The sequence below is a fragment of the Trichomycterus rosablanca genome, chromosome 2, assembly GCF_030014385.1.
Source record: "Trichomycterus rosablanca isolate fTriRos1 chromosome 2, fTriRos1.hap1, whole genome shotgun sequence".
Taxonomy (NCBI): Eukaryota; Metazoa; Chordata; class Actinopteri; order Siluriformes; family Trichomycteridae; genus Trichomycterus; species Trichomycterus rosablanca.
This window is the reverse complement of record NC_085989.1, coordinates 33240818-33262360: the sequence shown is the minus strand read 5'-3', so window position 1 is coordinate 33262360 and position 21543 is coordinate 33240818. Positions and strand designations below refer to the sequence as shown.

General features: G+C 39.8%; 1 protein-coding gene across 3 annotated transcripts in view; it reads left to right on the top strand.

The window, feature by feature from the left end:
• The window catches only part of ripor2 (RHO family interacting cell polarization regulator 2), a 71124-nt gene extending 49839 nt beyond the window's left edge, over window positions 1–21285 (top strand). For all 3 annotated transcript variants that reach the window (XM_063014505.1, XM_063014514.1, XM_063014523.1), the window contains 16 exons: window positions 5031–5180; window positions 5267–5330; window positions 5413–5456; window positions 5817–5942; window positions 6261–6409; window positions 6624–6756; window positions 9351–9974; window positions 10710–10882; window positions 11937–12102; window positions 12306–12438; window positions 12935–13096; window positions 14308–14472; window positions 17419–17621; window positions 17765–17848; window positions 17943–18033; window positions 19638–21285. In XM_063014505.1, the coding sequence (XP_062870575.1) occupies window positions 5031–5180; window positions 5267–5330; window positions 5413–5456; window positions 5817–5942; window positions 6261–6409; window positions 6624–6756; window positions 9351–9974; window positions 10710–10882; window positions 11937–12102; window positions 12306–12438; window positions 12935–13096; window positions 14308–14472; window positions 17419–17621; window positions 17765–17848; window positions 17943–18033; window positions 19638–19738 (2568 nt within the window). In that variant the 3' untranslated portion in view covers window positions 19739–21285. The remainder of the gene's footprint in view (window positions 1–5030; window positions 5181–5266; window positions 5331–5412; window positions 5457–5816; window positions 5943–6260; window positions 6410–6623; window positions 6757–9350; window positions 9975–10709; window positions 10883–11936; window positions 12103–12305; window positions 12439–12934; window positions 13097–14307; window positions 14473–17418; window positions 17622–17764; window positions 17849–17942; window positions 18034–19637) is intronic.
• Window positions 21286–21543: the final 258 nt, after the last annotated feature.

Sequence of the window (21543 nt, the reverse complement as noted above, 5' to 3'; positions counted from 1 at the left end):
ATACTGAGAACTGATATTAGCATTTGATACATTAGTAGTGCCCGGTCTTGACCACAAGGGCCAATGTTAGTCTAGGATTGATACCACCAGTCACAACTAAGTTGTCTGAAGACCAAGACACACAGCTGTATTCCTGCATTTCCAAACTAATCGTCATGCACTGCGTTTGTTTTATGTGGCCGATTATCACTGACATTAATTTTAGAACTGAGTAATTGAGTAAACAGAAAACTAGGTACTTGAAAATACACCTACACCCTATGGCCAAAAGTATATGAGCACCTCACAATGAATTGTTGGACATACCAAAAAACCATGGGCTAGTAATATGTAAACACGAGTGTTGCTTGTTGCTTTAACACCCTTTTTTATTTTGAAGTGTGTCCTTGAGAATTTTTCCCATTCAGTCAAAAAGTATTTGTGAGGTTCTATAAATATTTGTATTGTTGTTCTGGTTTGGACTACTTTTTTGAGAAGGTATGTTTCTTTATTCTTATTCTTATCCTAAGTATTGCTGTTTCGCATACATTTATGCGGCTACCTCAAAACCTTTGGAATTAGAATTGCATACTACTTTGTTCCCAGTATTCACTTAAACATTTTAATACAGTCCCTGGTTTACAGTGGTATATCTGTGCAAAGCATGCTGATGCTGAGCTTTTTATAAACTCAGTGTCTACCCACCCAGCCCAGCTGTTTTTGGAACAGCTGCTTGCCTGTTTGGGTTGGTCCAGTAATGACTTGTGCCCATGCTGTAAAAAAAAATGTATAGCCAATAATAGATTATTGTGAGGCTCTATGTCCCTGAGGCCTAATCCTGTACACGTGCCACACCCGTGTCACAGAAGTCAAGTGTGAAGAGATGCAAAATGTGCAGTAACCTTCCTCAAATGCTTTCTATTACACACCCAGTTGCGTCACTCTGCCACCATATACTCATTTTATTAGAAACACTTGGCAGAGTTATATTTCTCTTTCATCTGACCATTGTTGTGATTAGTCTAAGAGCTTGTTTGCCAACTTTAGACACACATCTTTAGCTTCTGTTTTAGCAGAGAAGTTTTGTGGAGGTTGAGGGAAGTGAGGTGATTGCACTTTAGTTCGTTGCATATAGTTTACTGTAAAGCTGTTGTCTTTGCTGTTTTTAGGTAATTATTCAGCATATTTCCCAGGAACTACGTTGGCTTTTATACATACATATATAAAATGTCTAATATTTTAAAACATATATTTGCTTATGCTTATAAATACATACAGTTGATATAAAAAATTTACACACCTTTATGAAATGTTGTTACTATACCAGATCTTTGTGATGTTAAAAATGGGACCAAGATGAATCATTTCATAAATAAGCGTCTTTGAGTATCTTGAAAAGCGCTATATAAATAAAATGTATTATTATTATTATTATAAATGTTTCCACCTTTGATGTGACCTATATTCTGTACTATACAATTTAAAGAACAAACTGAAAATAAAAAAAACTTACAATTATGTGGTTGCATAAGTATGCACACCCTTAAACTAATACTTTGTTGAAGCACCTTTTGATTTCATGAAAACATTTGGACTTTTGGGGTAGGAGTCTTATCAGCAAGGCACATCTTGACTTGGCAATCCACTCTTCCTAGTAAAAGCACTCCAAATCTGTCAGTTTGTGAGGGCATCTCCTGTGTACTGCCTTCTATAGGTCACCCCACAGATAATCTGGAGACTTGAACAGAATAGAATAGAATGCCTTTATTTGTCATATATACATATACAGATTTACAGTACAACAAAATCCATTGTATGATGCCCCTGTAGCAGAGAGGGTTAAAGGGCCCAAAAATGGCTGCAAGGCAGACCTCTAAACCTTTCACTTGATAGTCCATTTATATGCTTTGGATTGTTGTGCTGAAAGGGGAAATTCCTCTTCAGCTTTTTAACAGAGGCCTGAAGGTTTTGTGCCAAAATTGACTGATACTTGGAACTGTTCATTATTCACTCCACCTTGACCAAATCTCCAGTTCCTGCAAAAAGACCCAAATCCTAAATCCAAATGCTGCCACCACCATGCTTTTACTGTGGGGTAGTGTGTTCATTCTTTTTGGAATTATGGCCAAAAGGTTCAACCTTGGTCTCATCAGAACATAACACATTCTTCTGCATGCTTTAGCCAGACGTGATGTAGGTTTTTGCAAAATGTAGCCGAGCTTGGATGTTTTTTGTCACCCTACTTTACAGTCCAGACATACAAAGAATACAGGAGATTGTTGTCACATGTAGTACACGGCCAATACTTCCCGGAAATTCCTGCAGCAACTTAACTTAAGCTGTTTTCTTTTTGTCGTTTAACCAGTTTTGGAGAGGCATGCAGTCATTGTTTCATCATTGTTGTTCTATATTTTATCCACTTGTTGATGACCTAAATGTTAAAACATTTATCTTGGTCTGTTTTTTTTTCACATTACAAAAACCTGGCATTTAAACAGGGCTGTGTAAACTATTTAAAGCCACTATAATTTATTATATATTCAAATTACAAGAACTGTTTGAAGTTTATTGGAATTAAATTAAATGACAAAAACAAATGTGGTTAAACGTGTCCCTTCACATTCTACATACACCCCTTTTCTTTAAGATTCATCAAAGATTGGTTTTTGTAGCCATGCTGAACGTTTCAGCAGTCAAATATACGACAGGACAGACTTTGCTTGGGAAAAACAAGACTTCAGATACATGCTGATTCATCCCCCACCAACACATAGCTTTAACAGACGAGGCGAGGGTGTAAAGGGGATTTTAAAAGCTAGGGTAACCACACACCACAGAAGGAATGGTTGTGGTAGGAGTGTGTGGAGTTTTTCAGACTTGGGTGGGTCTTGTTCCCCAGTTTAACTAAACAGATGGGACCACCACCAGACAGTCCCACATTTTTACACCAGACATTGTAATTAATCTGCCCAGCCCTGCACTCTGAGATCTACTCCTGCATATATGTGCATTAAATAATTGATATAGTTTTAATGCCAGTAAAGCATCAGCATCAATCAGATTGTTTTCCAGTGGTTTAATGGTAACCTAATTATCTTACACTATTAAAATTGCATCTGATTGTATTAATTTACTGTGGTAGACATTGGATTTTGCTGACTATGTCTTGACACTGTGATTGCTGGAACTGTTTAAGGCTTCTATTTGATTTTTTATTATCTTTGTTAGAAGTCTATGGTCACATTTGGCTACATTTTAACAAATAAATGACTTTTTAATGCCATAGCTTGTAAATGTATTTTTTTCTTAAACCATTTGTGGGGAAAACGCCATTGAAACTGGAATAATGACTGTGTCTTTAACTTGTAGGAACGTAATAATCTTTAACTCCCAAATATAAATGTAGGGGCATAAACTTGAAAGTTCGTGATTAGTTAATGTGTTTAAGGTTTCTTTGGTCCAATTTTCCAATGTGACTATTTCCCTTGAACTGACTGTTTCACTTGAATTTGTAAAACTTGTTTTATTTGTTACAAATTGTAGTTTTACAATAATTAAAATCTTGCATTAACTACATGTATATGTAATTGTTTTCAGTGTTTTTAATCTAACAGCATTGACATTAGAGAAGGGGGCTTATGTGAGCGCATCCATGGCAGTTTTTTTAACTTCTTATTCTATGTCAAGAGGCAGTTAGGATATTTTGGCCACACACATGCAAATGTTGCTTTAAGAGACCTTAATTTTTGTTATACTATTTTTTGGTTACTACAGCTTTCATACACTGATCATTGATCATACACTGATGATTTTTTAACACATATTTTGTTAGCTCTGTTATTTTACTGAACCACATTTGTTTAATCATTTCTCATAAACATGCTTTTTGCTGTCCAAATGTGGCTTCTGTGGCCACCCTTTTCTCTAACATGTAGAGTGCATGTGCACATGAGCACATGTGCCTTGGAAGCATATGGACAAAACAGTGGAAACTGGTAACAATACATTTATTTCAAGAATCTTAAGGAGTATGGTCACCTTTTGTCTGCATTCGAGCTTTAATACTTGTTTTCATAGAATTTCTGACTGGTTTGTGGTGGAATGTTGGAAATATTAATATTTACTGCACAGACTGTGGTGTTTAACAAATCCTGGTGTTTACTAAACCACACTTGAATAATATCGGCAGCATGAATGAAGGTATTAGAATTATAGCTGAATAAACATAGCCGTGGTCTCATATTTGTTGGCTGCAACTATGCAAAGCAAACAAATGCACTAAAATTAAACAGATAACACAAAGCACCATTCATTGTTATAATAAACTCATGACATCCTGCTCCCTGGAGCTCTCTATACCTGTGCTAGGTTGGCTGTTTAGCTGGCCTGCTAGGTGTGCTAGGGCATCTATACAGAATCATAGCAGTGGCATAATTTGACATATTTGGCTTCCTTTTCCATTAAGAAGATGCAGTTTGGGACTCTGTGACCTGATCCGTCTGTATTTGTGACCTATGCATGTATTAACTTTTAGACCCTAAGAAAGCTGCCTCTTCAAGTTTATGGTGGTCTGACTGGAACTATTTGCTGTATGTTTATAAATGTAAAACATAAAAACAAGCTAAAATTTGTGTTTAATTTCATATTGTGCATTACATTCAGAGTCAGATATTAATAACACTGATGCATTGACATACCATTTAGAATGGCTGTTTGTTGTTTGGGAATGAGCCACATAGTTGATGATGCATGTCAGGCACTTGTGCTGTTATTATGAGATGGCAAAGGGCCACAGGGTTGTTGATGGTGGACATACTCATAAATATTTATATATTCTGGTATTGCTTTTATATATTCTGGTAATAAGGTTTCCAAAAGAGTTATTTGGTTATTACAAGGTTATTTAAAACATCAAAATAATTACAGACACTGGCACTGTACTACCAAAAAAAAAACCTGCAGCATTTTCTTACCAAACACTTTTCTTCTAACAAGTTGTGTTCATTCTCATTATCCTCCTCAGGGCTATTTATGTCTGTTTGGTGTTGCAGGTGGATGAGTTGTACGAGGGCTTTTGTATACAGAGGAGGCTGCAAGAGGGGGCAAGTAAAATGAAACAAGCTTTTACGGCCTCACCTTCTACTAAAGGCACACGAGAAAGCCTGTCTGAGGTCAACCGCCGCTACAAAGAATACACAGAGGTCAGCCCCAAACAGATTGACTTGCTGATGTGACGTGTTTACCTTGAACTCCTTTCCTTATATGTCGCCATTATTTTCTTATATAGAACATGGGCACTTTTAAGGGGGAGTTGGAAAACCTGCTGGGAGAATTCCATATCAAAATGAAAGGTAAGCATATTTTTGGGGCATTTGCAGATATTTGTGGCATTTCAGTTCATAAATATCTATAAATGTGTGTTCTGTTTCTCAGGTTTGGCTGGATTTGCACGGCTCTGCCCAGGCGATCAGTACGAAGTAAGAATTATTTGCTTTGTTATTCTTGTATAAAAATACATTGCACTTGTCCCCAATTAGAAAGTACTTACACTTAATGGCTGGAAAGTACATCAAGTACATTTATAATGGCTGTTCCCCTAGCAACACTTTCAGTTTTAATCCAGCAGCACAGCTCATCACAGCAAAGCCCTTTTTTTCAGCCCAGTAATTTTGGCTTTATAATTCTGCAAAAACATGAACTTCTGTTCGGCACACATGCTGGATTAGTCTTTATGCTCTGCACATATAATTCATTGGGCTCATCAGCTTGCATCTGCTTTTTCAACCTAGACGTTTTCTTCATAAACTGTACAGTTATCTCTTTCCTTCCACACTTAGATTTTTATGCGGTACGGACGGCAGCGCTGGAAGCTGAAAGGCAAGATTGAGGCCAATTCCAGGCAGAGCTGGGATGGAGAGGAGATGATCTTTATGCCTCTTATAACAGATCTAATCTGCATCAAGGTGGGGTGGAAGCTACAAGCGAATCTTGCCGCATTGTCTGTGGATTACAAAAAATGTCATGTGTCTTAATATTGTATTTAATTTTGTAGAATCATGACTTCAGTTCAGCTAGTGGTTAGTGTCTGACATTTGCTATTTGTAAATGTTTGAAAATTCGACCAGCCTTAATAGGTATTAGTTGTGATTTAACATCTGGTTTTGGCTGTTAGAAATGACATTATCAAACACGTAGATTTTACAAGATTTTCACACATAAATTAGATGAGAATTTAATTGTAAGCCCTGAATGAAACTTTCTCTTTGTGATTTCTCCCTCAGGTAACTGAGCTGAAAGGACTTGCCACTCATGTTCTAGTGGGCAGTGTTATTTGCGAGACCAAGGACCTGTTCACCGCCATGCCACAGGTGGTAGCTGTGGATGTAAATGACCTCGGCACCATCAAATTAAACCTTGAGGTCACGTGGTTGTAAGTGCTAATCCATAGTAATTACTTACATTAACATTAAGTATTGCTTCAGTTTATCCAGCTCGCTCCACTAATAGAAATAAAGGGTTTTGCTGCCCTCTGCTGGCACTTTAATAGACTGTCACTACCAATGTACAGTACTAACTACTGTACTTCTGTTTGTTAATCAAATTGCGGTATGACTATATACATTACTACGTTTGTCATCCTGTAGTCCGTTTGACGTGGAAGACCTGACGCTGTCTTCTGGTAATGTGAGCAAAGCCACGGCCCTGCAGAGACGAGTGTCTGTGTACAGTCAGGGCACACCTGAGACCCCTACATTCCACAACGACACAACGTTCTTTGTAAGTCTTCATTTTATTAAGGGGGGTTTAGCCTGGATTTAATTGATTAACAGCATTTATTCACTAAACCCATATTTTACCTGCTTTTAGAAAAGTAATACACTGCACTGCTTTACCATGCTTAGACATAAGTTTCCTTTTATTAAATATCAGATATGAATGTATCAACTGTTTGGACACCAAATGAGAGAGAGAGAGAGAGCAACAGAAAAAGGTTGAATGGTTTTATTTATATTCCTGATATATTTAGTAACGAGACATTTAATAGCACCAAACATGGAAAAATGTATTTACTGTCTATTTGAGCCAAAACATTAGGACGACCCTCATAATATGCTGTCAGAATAGCTCTGACGCATGGTTTTCACAAAACATCTGAGGGAGTCCTGTGGTATGTGGTATCAGGGCATTCCCAGCAGGTCCTTTAACTTCTGTATGTTGCAGGGTGGCTCTGCCTACAGTGCATCCTGATTTACAATATCTTATGGAATGTGTTAAACCATTCAACCGTCTTACATTGCTCTGATGTCTAGTTCCGATGCCTGTGAGCTTACTGTAGTGATTTCATTGATGGGCAGATGTTAACATGGGCACTCTGACTGGTCTGCAAACACTTAGCCCCATATACAAAATGGGTTTGATTCACTGTGTATTGTGACACATTCATCTCATCACCAGTATTAAAATGATATGTAATCTAAGCCACAGTGGCTCTTCTGTTGGTCCATTCCAGACACCACAGCCTTCATGCACTCTAGCATCAATGAGTCTTGGCTGCCCAACAATCTGTCTCTGGTTTGTGGCTCACCACAACTGGCTTTAAGAGACCTTTTAACTCTGGCCATAACAATTTGGCCTTTAGCAAAGTCACACAGGTCTTTAACAGACATTTGTACTACCATCAGCTACAATCAGCCAAGTATTTAATATGTTTGTGATTATGACATTTGGGGGGGGGTCCCAATTTGGGGGTCCCAATTTGTTCCTTTATTGGTGTAAAATAGCTTTAATGTCTTTTTTTGTTTTTATTTACCTTGTAAATGGGTAATTCAACTTCACTGATAGTTTAATTGCACAAAACAAATAAGCAAATAAATGGAGTTCCTGTAGTGTCTGCTTTTTTAATTTCTGCTATATGTTGGTGTTTGCGCTGATCCCATGCTTACCAGTTACTACCCTCCTGTTGTCTGTGTTAACATCCCTCCCCCCGGCTGTGTATGTGTTGATGTGTATGCTTGGGTGGGTGCACAGACATGGCAGTCTCAGCATCGTCAGGGCCAGCACCTCTCTTTCCTTCACACACTCAGAGACACTCTGTTAGAGAAACTCAGACGCAGTCGCTCATTTGGTGACCTGGCTGCACTGCGGCCTCGTCCCAGGTCAAGTCTGGAAGTCTACGTGAGTCAGGTCTCTGTGCCCAACTACTTCTAGTGTGTGTGGTGTTTCTACTGGCCTTGCAAATCTGATGTATTTCCTCTGCATGGACTTTCTGTGTGCTCTTACTGATGTGTGTTTCTACTGAACTTCTAGAAATAATGTGAATGAAGAATATACTGTATTTCCTAAATAAGTCTGGTTTGTGTTTTCACCACACTGTAGGAACAGTATGCACAGATTTTCTGTGTGTTCTTACAGATGTGTGTTTCTGCTGAGCTTCTAGAAAGAATGTGAATGATGGATACATTTCCTAAATGAGTCTGGATTGTGTTTTCACCACACTGTAGGAACAGCATAGAACTTGTATATCTCACTGCAGGAACTAAAAGGTTTTTGGCACTGCAGCTCAAAAGTAAAATCAGCTCTGTTTCTTCTTGTGAAAACTCACAAAGTAAAGATTCTAAAAAAATCATGTGGTGGAAACAAAGACAAAGAGTGGGGCCTATATACACCTACGAGGCATAACATTATGACCACTGACAGGTGAAGGGAATAACACTGATTATCTCTTCATCACGGCACCTGTTAGTTGGTGGGATATATTAGGCAGCAAGTGAACATTTTATCGTCAGAGCTGATGTGTTAGAAGCAGGAAAAATAGGCAAGCGTAAAGATTTGAGCCAGTTTGACAAGGGTCAAATTATGATGGCTAGACAACTGGGTCAGAGCATCTCCAGAACTGCAGCTGTTGTGGGGTGTTCCAAGTCTGCAGTGGTCAGTATCTATCAAGAGTGGTCCAAGGAAGGAACAGTGGTAAACTGGTGACAGGGTCATGGGCGGCCAAGGCTCATTGATGCACATGGGGAGCGAAGGCCGATCCAATAGATGAGCTACTGTAGCTCAAATTGCTGAAGAAGTTAATGCTGGTCCTGATAGAAAGGGGTCAGAATACACAGTGCATCACAGTTTGTTGCGTATGGGCCAACAAAAGGGGGACCAACACAATGTTAGGAAGGTGGTCATAATGTTATGCTTAATCGGTGTAAAGTCTGAAACCTTTAGTGAACCTGCTCCTGTTTTGCATTTTTTCATGTTTTACCACTGCTGCTTGGCCATGACGGCCAAATATGTAGATACCCGACCGACCGGTTTCACTGTTAGGGATTCAAACTCACATTTTACTCACAGTCACAGTCCCTCTTCTCCTCCTTTCACAGTCAACACTGCCTGATGATGTTTTCGAGAACGGTGGCTGCGGTTTGGCCGAATACAAGCGTCTGTCCTTCACCTTTTCTGACACACCTGCCTCCAGCCAGTTGAACCCTGAGATCACAGTAACGCCCCCTGAGACAGATCCAGCCCTTCATCTTCCTCCATCAGATTATCATCCTGCTGAAGATGAAGATAATGAGGATGAGAGCACCAGCATCAGTGCTAGCCTGGCCAGTGCCAGTGAGGCAGAGTCAGAGCGTGACTGGGAACGGGTGGAGTGCCAGGGACCTGGGTACGACTCTGCAGCACCCTCAGTTACGTCAGATGGCCAGCTATCGGCCGTGGGGCCTGAGGACGTGGTGTTCCTGGAGCCTGGCAGCCATGATGACAGCTCAGAGCTGAAGCCTGTGGAGCTGGATGGAGAGGAGGGCAGTCTGACCCGGCAGCTGGTGAGGAGACTCACCTCGTCTGAGATCCTTCCTGAGTCTGCCACAGTAAGCTGGGCTTCAGAAAGCAACCTGGAGGAGAACATTCACAGCCTGCTGATGAGACTGGAGAGCATAAGCCAACGCTGTAGAGAGCTGCAGGACCTTGAGCAGGAAGTAATGAAGCTGGAGGACCTGCTCAAGGTGAGACTGACTCACATTTTAACACTGGAAAATGGTGTATAGTACCAGAACAGTAAAAAAAAGTTTTTTTGACTACCGGTAATTTAAAATATTGAGATGATTTTTTTGTTTTGGTACCCAAACATCTAAATGTTAAATGCTGTTTAATATTTTAATAGGTTTAAACACGTCATTGTTCCTAAATGTATCAGTTCCTTTTATTAATGGCATCTACATATTTTGCCCATACTGAATGTTTTTCATATTTTGTGTACTTGGCTTAATTTTCTCACTTTTTTACTTTTCATTTACTATTTACAATGTTTGTAAACCACGAGGCTAATTCTACCTTGTTCTAATAAATGACAAATACACTAATAACTGTGGAAAGTTTCAAAATAGTGTAACTTAAATATTTTATAAACTCTTCACTTTTTCATGCCCCATCCCAACTCAGCTGTTTGCAATAAATCAATAAAGAACAATTTACATAACTCAACACAACTAATATAACAAGTGGTTTCTCTGATTTCAACACAAAATGCCACTCTTAATGACCACTGCAATCTCAGAATTAGCAGCATGACTTGCTGCAAACGTGATGCATAGCCAGACACCAGCTTATGGCAGAGTTCCTGAGAAATCTCATAGAAATCAATAGCAAGGGACTCTGTATTTTCCACCTGTAAGATTTTTGTTTATTTATGTTTTTGCTGTGCTAGCAGGGTGTTAACTGGCTTTTTTATCTCTGCTCAGTGTCGAGGTCCTGCTCACCAAAGTTGCTCGTCCAGCCTCAGTCTGACTGTGGAGAGTGCACTTGAGAGTTTTGATTTTCTCAACACATCTGACTTTGATGATGAAGACACCGGGGATGACAATGCTACCGTCTCACGCTCCGTCTTTTTTGATATGGAGTCAGAGAGGATGGGGTAAGGTCTCTGTCTAACTTCCCCTGTTGCTACTACCTTAAACTTTCTTACCTTTCACTTTTGTGTTTGACTGACTGTACATTTTTTTAAACCCGATGTTTTGCTAAATCTGATCTAGTTGATGTACAGTACATCATGTGTGAAGAGCACACCTAGTGGCAAATCAGGAGTGTTTTTTTTGTTTTTTTTCTTACAATAGAAAAGGGTATTTTCAGTAACTGACAGTTTTCATTTTTTGTGTCAGTATACCCCTAAGATTCTACTCTGGTAATTGCATTGGTGTAAACATTTTAATTATTTATACAGGAAAAAAATAGCCAAAACATATACTAATGTACAGTGGGTAATGTACAGCTGTGGGAGGTTCTTTAATCTTCAGAAACAATTCCATACGTTTAAAAGCTTTATTATTTAGCCTGAATTTACTGGAGCTAAGAAGCACACTACAACACTGCCTGCACTTCACCCTGCACATTTCGATTTGTTTGGAATTTTAGCACCGTGCCCCCAAAGCAGGGCATGATTGTACCAAAAATCTGAAGCTACAATTGCTGTGAACTCCATGTAACAGTGAATAAAGCTGTAATGAAGCAGCAGAATGGGAAAAACTGTTTAGTTTTGTCTCATATTACATACTCACGTTTACTCTAAATCATTATGTGACAGCAATTTGTTAAAAAAATGTTTCATTTACACCTGTGATTTTCAACCTTTGAAAAGGTGGGCCTCAACTGCCTATAACAGTGACCAAATGTCAGTGTTGCAGGCCACACTAATGTCTTAATCATATAGGATTGAAAGGCCTAAAATACAAAAGTAAAAGTCACACATGTGTTGCCAGTACCAAACGGCTGTTTTTGGGCAGTGATATCTTAGTGGATGAGATACTGGCCTAGTAATCTGAAGACCACTGTTTCAAGCCTCACCAAGTAAACTATGCTAGCCCAGCACTGTGCATTTAACTGAAACAAGTAGAATTAGGAAAGTCAGGAACAGGGTTTGAGGACATAAAACAATGAGACAACATAAAAGATTGTTGTTACATGTGTTACAGGCCTGGCAGACATCCAGAGGCTCGGGGTCATCTGAGCGAAGCCCTGACAGAGGACACTGGGGTAGGAAACAGCGTGGCTGGCAGCCCCCTTCCACTCAGCACAGGAAATGATAGTCTGGATGTGGCCATCATCATACATCTACAGTATTGCAACCACCTTGTACAGGTAGCACTCACTCCATCACTTACTCATTCATTAACCCAAACAGTTTTGGTTTGATCTATCTGCCTGCATGCTTTACAGTAGCATGTACTTTATTGTTTACCCATAACAGTAATTAGGGGGTTTCTGAAGGCATATCACCCTTCTCTGTGTATGTTCAACATGAAAGTGTTACATTTGTTTATGTACAACACCTGTGATTGTAGCTGCTGATGTCAGGAGGAAGCACAGGGCAGCACAAGGCACGTTTGCACAAGCTTGCACTCCAAACTCTTCTGCTGGAGGAGCTGACCGAAAACAGCATCGAGTGGCTTGGCAGCATCAGCTCAGCTGCTGATGGTAAGTTTGTTAGAATGAATAAAAGATTCCTGCAAACTCTTAGAGACAAAATTAGGAAGGGGAGATTGAGATATGTGCTGAGGGCATATGCTGAGGAGGGATGTGAGTTCTATTGAAAGCCACCAGGCAGGAGGAAGCGAGGATGGACTAAGAAGAAGGTTGTAGATATGGTGAGGGAGGACATGTAGGTGGTTGGTGTGACAGAGGAGCATGTTCAGGACAGGGAAAGATAGAGACTAATGATCCGCTGATGGGAGCATCTGGGAGAAAAAAAAGAAGGTGGTGGATAGGCAAAAAACAAATGCATAGCTCCTGATGGTATACAGTTAGCCCATGTGCACCTGTATAGTGGCTATAGCAAATCAAATAAGTAAGTTAATAAGTATATGCAGAATGAAAATGTATGTAATGTAATGTACCTGCTGAACTGTGTACCTAATAAAGTACACTTCACTGTAATGGTGTAGTAAAAGTAATTTTGCATATGTGTGCTTAGTGCTGCCTGGGCTGGCCGAGCGGCCGGAGTTGCTGGCTCTGTGGTGTGAGTGCAGCGGTTCTGGAAGCCTCTTCCACACCACATTGGAGCAAGTACTGAAACACATGCAGCTCTGCTTCTCTGCATCGCTGCAGGAGACTCACCCTTACTGCACAGACTCAGGTACACAATACACCTGTTTGTTAATCACACCTTTTTACTAATCATGTGACTTAGTTATATGTGAGCAGTTGTGGCCAGTGATAGCTCAGTGGTTAAGGTACTGGACTAGTAAGCAGAAGGTTGCCGGTTCAAGCCCCGCCACCACCAAGTTGCCACTGTTGGGTCCCTGAGCAAGGCCCCTAACCCTCAATTGCTCATCGTGTTCCGCTCATTGTGTAAGTCGCTTTGGATAAAAGCGTCTGCTAAATGCTGAAAATGTAAATATAAATGTAATAACGTATGTTATATTACATAGTGTGTTATAACGTAACGGCTGACTCAATCACAGGCACGGGGTATTTTGTAGCTGTAATGACATTAACTAATATAGTAGTTTTCTGTATGATCTTTCCTAGCGTTTCTATATTCTTTACTAATGCGGTCCTATATCCTATAAGCAATTTACTTCAAACATCAACAGTCATAATTTTTTCATTTAATCTAATTTTCATGTTTTACCACAGCTTTATCTTGGTCAGGGCTCCAGTGGGTCTGGTTTTCCGAAATCTCTGGGCGCAATACTGTAACACATCCCAGACAGGACATAAATCCATCGTGGTGCCTCGACCACCAACCCCCTCCCAAACATAGCCAGTCATGTCTGTATGTTGAGGCCCAACCAGCGGATAGCACTGCTAGGGATTCAAACCCTAGATCTTAGCAGTAATGGGCTAGCGTAACTAACTGCTGTGCCCCCCAACACCCAACAGTTATAATATTAATAATAATAATAATGTATGCACTTAATCATCTAATGTTCCTAAATAACAAAGTAAAACAAACTTTGTCAAGAGCGCTACAAAGACAAGAGGATTATTGCTTATAAAAGTTAATGAGTACACTTTGGGTTACAGTCAAGCAAAGACAGAATGAAAGCTGCACCACTGATATCAAACAGGACTTGCTTTGATGGTGCATTTCTATTAGTGCATTGCTTGCCCAAATGCTGGATGAAGGGCAATGATGGGTCCTAAAATTACTCTACTAAGGCCACTGTTTTGTTCAGAGTCTTGTTCAAAGAACAAAATGACCAACAAACATGTTCTTAAAAAAAACAGTAAGTTAGAGCCAGCACTGTAGCAAATACAGTGGTTGGTGCTGTATTTCAGAACCTTGCTCATGTATCAAAAAAATCACATTTCATTAATTTGTGTGTGTGTGTGTTTGTGCAGTAATCAAACTGGTGGTAAGTGACATGGTGGACAGGAGCGAGCCGGCCACCTTCCCCACCTCTTCTCTGGCCCAAGATGTGCTGACAGTGTTCCAGTTTCACAGCTACACCACTGAGCACAATTTCAGTGATATGCAGCAGCACTTACTGGATGTGGCGAGAGAGGGTATGATTACCATGATTTGCAAATTGTATTACAGCAAAGTTCAGCCGAGAAATCTTTAAACACATCATTCCATTTACCAAAAATGTAGTCAATCAACCATGTTTACTGTCAGGAGATTTGACTAAAAAATCTTGGATCTTGAAAGCTTGTTTAGAGGCAGCTATTAGCATGTTTTGGGGAAATGAAAGGAAATTTGAGAGACATTTAAAAGAACATGCCAGACTCTACAGACCTGTAAGGAGTAAGTGATGTTTGCATCCAGGACATAAGGAACAATGTTGCTTTATGTTGCATCATTTTTTCAGCTGTGTCACTGTGACACTCAAGTCTGATAATGGGAATCCTTTAGGTATGCATGACTCACGCTGTAATCAGATTTCTTAGAGAGGTAGTGTGACAGCCGGCTGTGAGGCTATTTACTTTCTAGTCATGAAGTGGCAGTGTATCACTTTTACTGTGAATAAGGTGGCTAATAATTAACAACAAAGTAATAATGATCAACGCTATTTCACCTTATTAATTCAAAGTAAGTTATATAAACTGTTTTTGCGGTGTACATAATATTTTGTATACTATTGTATACTATTGTATAGTATATTTGATTGTAGACTGTTATATAAACCCAATATATCTTATGTTTCTTAACTTCATTTATTAATAGACATCCATTCCTGCATTTCAGGCATATATATATATATATATATATATATATATATATATATATATATATATATACTGTACATATACAGTGTATCACAAAAGTGAGTACACCCCTCACATTTCTGCAAATATTTCATTATATCTTTTCATGGGACAACACTATAGACATGAAACTTGGATATAACTTAGAGTAGTCAGTGTACAGCTTGTATAGCAGTGTAGATTTACTGTCTTCTGAAAATAACTCAACACACAGCCATTAATGTCTAAATAGCTGGCAACATAAGTGAGTACACCCCACAGTGAACATGTCCAAATTGGGCCCAAATGTGTCGTTGTCCCTCCCTGGTGTCATGTGTCAAGGTCCCAGGTGTAAATGGGGAGCAGGGCTGTTAAATTTGGTGTTTTGGTTACAATTCTCTCATACTGGCCACTGGATATTCAACATGGCACAGCATGGTGGCCAAGGTCATACAGCGGTTTTCCAGGACAGGTTCCACTCGGAACAGGCTTCGACAGGGTCGACCAAAGAAGTTGAGTCCACGTGTTCTGCGTCATATCCAGAGGTTGGCTTTAAAAAATAGACACATGAGTGCTGCCAGCATTGCTGCAGAGGTTGAAGACGTGGGAGGTCAGCCTGTCAGTGCTCAGACCATACGCCGCACACTGCATCAACTCGGTCTGCATGGTCGTCATCCCAGAAGGAAGCTGACGCACAAGAAAGCCAGCAAACAGTTTGCTGAAAACAAGCAGTCCAAGAACATGGATTACTGGAATGCCCTGTGGTCTGACGAGACCAAGATAAACTTGTTTGGCTCAGATGGTGTCCAGCATGTGTGGCGGCGCCCTGGTGAGAAGTACCAAGACAACTGTATCTTGCCTACAGTCAAGCATGGTGGTGGTAGCATCATGGTCTTGGGCTGCATGAGTGTTGCTGGCACTGGGGAGCTGCAGTTCATTGAGGGAAACATGAATTCCAACATGTACTGTGACATTCTGAAACAGAGCATGATCCCCTCCCTTCGAAAACTGGGCCTCATGGCAGTTTTCCAACAGGATAACGACCCCAAACACAACCTCCAAGATGACAACTGCCTTGCTGAGGAAGCTGAAGGTAAAGGTGATGGACTAAACCCAATTGAGCACCTGTGGCGCATCCTCAAGTGGAAGGTGGAGGAGTTCAAGGTGTCTAACATCCACCAGCTCCGTGATGTCATCATGGAGGAGTGGAAGAGGATTCCAGTAGCAACCTGTGCAGCTCTGGTGAATTCCATGCCCAGGAGGGTTAAGGCAGTGCTGGATAATAATGGTGGTCACACAAAATATTGACACTTTCGGCACAATTTGGACATGTTCACTGTGGGGTGTACTCACTTATGTTGCCAGCCATTTAGACATTAATGGCTGTGTGTTGAGTTATTTTCAGAAGACAGTAAATCTACACTGCTATACAAGTTGTACACTGACTACTCTAAGTTATATCCAAGTTTTATTTCTATAGTGTTGTCCCATGAAAAGATATAATAAGGGGTGTACTCACTTTTGTGATACACTGTATATAAACTGTTTTTGCGGTGTACATAATATTTTGTATACTATTGTATACTATTGTATAGTTGACTTTTATTTGATTGTAGACTGTTATATAAACCCAATATATCTTATGTTTCTTAATTTCATTTATTAATAGACATCCATTCCTGCATTTCAGGCATATATATATATATATACACACACAAACACATAATAATCACAGCTCTTATAGCATTATGTTGCACAATATATGTTCAGTATTATGTTCAGTTCTTGCACAATTCTTCTTTGTCTATTTTGCACACTTGGTTCACTTTTAATTGCTTTGATTTTTTTATTATATTTTATTTTTATTATGTTTAAGTTTAATTTAAGTTATTTCTATTTTGTTTACATTTTAAAACATTTCTATTTTTAATATAAATATATATTTTATGCTAATTACTAATATGGCTGAGCAGTCACAAAAGCATTTTACTGCCACTTGTACTGTGTATGACTATGTATATGTGACACATAAACTTTGATTTGATTTGAGAACTAGTCTACATGAATCAGTCATCAGAAACTGTAAAGCTGATATTTTAATTACATTTTGTTAGATTTGGTTATGTTTCTGAACTGAAACACTTATATTTTGCTGTATTTTTTACACTACTAAACTCTTTTGTTTACTATTCAAGTGTTGCATCTAGGTACATTTTGCCACAGGTCTGTGATTAGAAATCTGAAATGTGTTTTTGTTCTGTGTAGCTGAGTTTGCAGAGCATCTGGGTTCCACTGATGTTGAGTGTGTTGTAAAGGAGATGCAAGAGATGTCCGTCACCGTCCTGCAGCCCCGTGCACACACCTTGCGAGCACTGGCAAGACTACTGACTTCTGATGACTCTGATCTCAGTAAAGCTGCCTCTGCGTTTCTCTTTAATGCTGCTTCACATCCACCATTTAGATCGAAGGTGACGTTAACACTTTACTATCTCTGATAATGAGCTGCTGACTTAATCAAATGATTCCTGCTTTGTTCTTTAATTTTCAATAGAAAAAGAACTACTGAAAAATGTTAATGGCTTAATTTGTGTGTGTGTGTGGGTGTTGACAGGCAGTGGATTGCTACACACAGGCCTTATCAGAAGCAGGCGTGCACACACAGAGAGCAGCGTGTATGGCACTAAGCTGTCTGCAGGTTATTAAGTCAGCCATATATATTCAGAAATGTCATTATATTGAATGATAATGTGTCACTATAATGGTCACAGAGCTTATGTCTTCTGTTTCAGGCTGTAGAAAGTATTAGTGCAGTTGTTACACTGTGTGACTCGGCTGATGAGGAGCTTCGCCATGTTGCAATAGAGACTCTGCTCACATTTGGTATGATTCATGCTTCTGCATACATGCACATGCATCTCAGTGTCGAGACCTGACCTGGACTTGACCATGGAGTGTATATTGATTTTGGTGTTTTCTTCATTTAGTCCAAGACTCCTTGTCTGTGGGTCTGTCTAAAAACCTAGTGAGCTGCCTTGTTGCCTACCGCCTACCTAGGCAGCTGCCTAAGTAGATAGTGTTCTAATAAAATATCGACTTATAAGGCAGATTATTTGGACACACTACTTAGTTCGCGATTACATCACTGCATTTTTTGCTTACTAGGCTAGCAGGCCATTCAAACCAATGGACTAAGGCGGCATAACCCGCTAGCATGCCAGCTAACATCTCCCTCCGTGTACTGAAAACAGTTTAATTGTCACTGACAAGCCCAAATTTGCTAATAAAATACATTTATGCACCTTTATACAAATTAAAAATTAATGAGAATTTGTTTACATTTTAAAAGAACTCTGTTCGTTGCTTCGCATTCGTCCACCATATTTAGTAATTTCATGTAATTTTTTGTGAAAAAAAATGCACTCACCGCTAGGGAAGCATCAAGCTGGTCTTGTTCTCATTTGGTATAGGTTTTGACTTAAGCTTGACCAATTTAATTATTTTTTATCCATGTTTTCTCAATTTTCCTCCCAACCTAGTTGTATCCAATTACCCAATCGCATTTTGCTTCCTCTACTGCTGCTGACCTCCACTTCTGACCAAGGAGAGCCGTGACTAACACACGGCCACTCTGACTAGTGTGCAGTAGCTGACTGCTTCTTTTTACCTGCATTAGGCGGGTTCATATGGGGCTCATATACCAGTCATTCATGGAGGGTCACGCACTGGTCTCCATTATCCCTTGTCCCTGTGCAGGCTGCATCGATCAGCCAGCAGAGGTTGTAATTGCAGCAGTAATAATGAATCCCCCTCAGACATTCCTGCTCTCAGATGAGCCAATCATTGTTCCCATAGGTGCTCGGACTGCTGGCCGCTGAGATTTCAGAATGTCAGAGAGTTCAGAATGTCAGCTCTGGTGTGCTAGCGTGTTTTACCGCTGTGCCACTTTGAGCACCCCAGGCTTGACCAATTTTAGACTAAGTCTCGCTTTTACAATAATTCAAACTTCATATTAACTTGGTCTCACAGTTATTTCTATTTGGTGTTGACCTGAACGGAACTTGACCTGTTAGACTTAGTCTTAGTTTAGTACTCAGTTTAGGCTATTTGTGGTACTAGAATTGACTGACTTCCATGAATTAAGAAAATGAATTAGGTGTTTACACCATCACCACGAAGTTTGTATGTGTGTATAAATGTGTGTAATACTGCGATTGCTGCCCTGTCCTGGGTGGTGCAAACCCACTATGGTCCTGACCAGAATGAAGCAGTTAGAGTTTAAATAAAAAGGTCCATAATTAGCTTACACAGGAATAAGAATGTAACCTGTTCAGTCACATTAGGGGAACAAGTTACTGTTTGGTGCATTTATCATTAACTATAATTAATATGTGATGAAATGGACAAAAGTGAACATCAACCAGCAAGGGTTCTAAAGGAAATAAACATTTGAGATCATCTCATTCCTTGCTGTTCTGTGTGTGCAGGTGAGGAGGGTCGGCTGGCGTATGAGCAGTTAGACACTGTACCAAGGGAGATGGTGCGACTGGGCACACGCCGTGGCACCGCCGTCACCACTGCCTTCTAAGAGGAGCTCAGAATCAAAACTCTACAATTACCGTTACCATGCCCTGAATCTAGCCGAGATGTTCATCGTCTCTGACTAAGTGTGCACAGGCTGGGAGAACTGAGGTGCTGTTCCTCCAGCACATACCACGACTCCTCGCTCAGGCTTCTGAAGCCACCTTCCCTTCAGTTCAGGCAGTACTACTTCATCCACTGCTACTAATGATGATGTTTTTTTTTGTTTTTTTTTAGTTAGAGGTACTAAGTAGTGCTGAATTTGCACTTGTCGAAGGCGTGTACATAAGCACATGATTATCCGTCTATTGCGTGGCGGCATATACTACCTAAAGTGCTGACCGTTTTTCAGTCATACACCCACCTCACCCTCAGTTGTGTACATGACGTTAAGCTTCAGGGATACGGACAGACCACCTCACAGTTTGCAGGTTGTGTAGTGTGTAGCTACGCAAGAAGAGTCTAGCTTTGAAAGGTCGCCTGTATGTATCATTTCTATACCAAAGGATGCATTCTGGGCGTGGCAGCATGAGGCGCTGTAGCGTCTGTATTACTTCCTTTATCCTTAGGGTGAGTGTGTTTATGTCATGGCAAAGCAGTTTGAGGAATAATCTTGCTCTGCGGTACAAACCTGTTTCTAACAGACATATTTGGGGCAGTTGTGACTACCCGGTGGGTAGGGTAGTGGGGTGTAATGCCTTAGCACTGCCAGTTAATTGTAGATTCTTCATTTTACAGACAGGCTAAGGTACAGCCCCTAAGGCACAGATGGGTATAGCATAAATTGTAAAGAATCCACATTAGGTATGTACAACAAAGCCACATGCGATTTGGCATTGTATCCAGTTTTTATATTTTACCATATAAAAAATCTCAAATCTGCTTATCCAGACCTGTATTCAGTAGGTAACAATCACATGCCAAGCTGTAGGGATGAGTAATCAGGGATCAGTATTGCCTTGCTTGGAATAATTAGCAGTGTGATTGTCCACTATTGACTGAAGTAACTTGCTTCTTCAGTGTTACACTGCACGCTATGTATTGCATTATTTTAAAACTAATGCCCTGCTGAGTGGTGCAGACAGACTAATGTGTGTGCGTGAATGTGTGTGTGTCCGAGTAGGTGATTGAGTGTATGTGTTTAAAGGCACTTTTGGGTGTTTTAGAAGTCTTAATGGATTAACTGTGAATTTGTTGTCAAGCTTCAGTGAAGAAATACAGTGCTCTGTGATCCGCCCAGCTTCTGTGCCTATCATAACTGTACTGAGTCACATTGTCCACTGTGACGTTGCTTTATTTATTATGTTTTAATATACTTATCATTTTTTCCCTTATATTTACACATACATTCAGATAAATCTGCAATATACTAAACATACCACTTTTTCTACAGTATTTTAATTCTTGTATTTTTAATGCTTGCTGCACAGTTACTTATAGGGTTGGTTTCACAGACAGGGATTAAGCCTAGTCCTAGACTACACAGCATTTTGAATGGAGATTCTCCATTTAAAGCAAAATGTAGTCCTGGACTAGCCTTAATCCCTGTCTGGGAAACCAACCCTTAATGTTTTGTTAGTGTGAACTTTGTTTTGTTAAGTTTTATCAAGCACAAAACTGTACTCTTGAGTGTTGAGAGTATTAACTGCCTTACTGAGCACAATGGAATTATTTTACCACTTATATTTACCTGTTTAATTCTGATTCTAATTCTAAAGCCGTAATTGAGACCAGACCAGAAGGATTTACACTCAGCAACTTAAGATTATTAATTTAGTGGTGTAGAAATGTTTCACATTGTTATTTAACTTT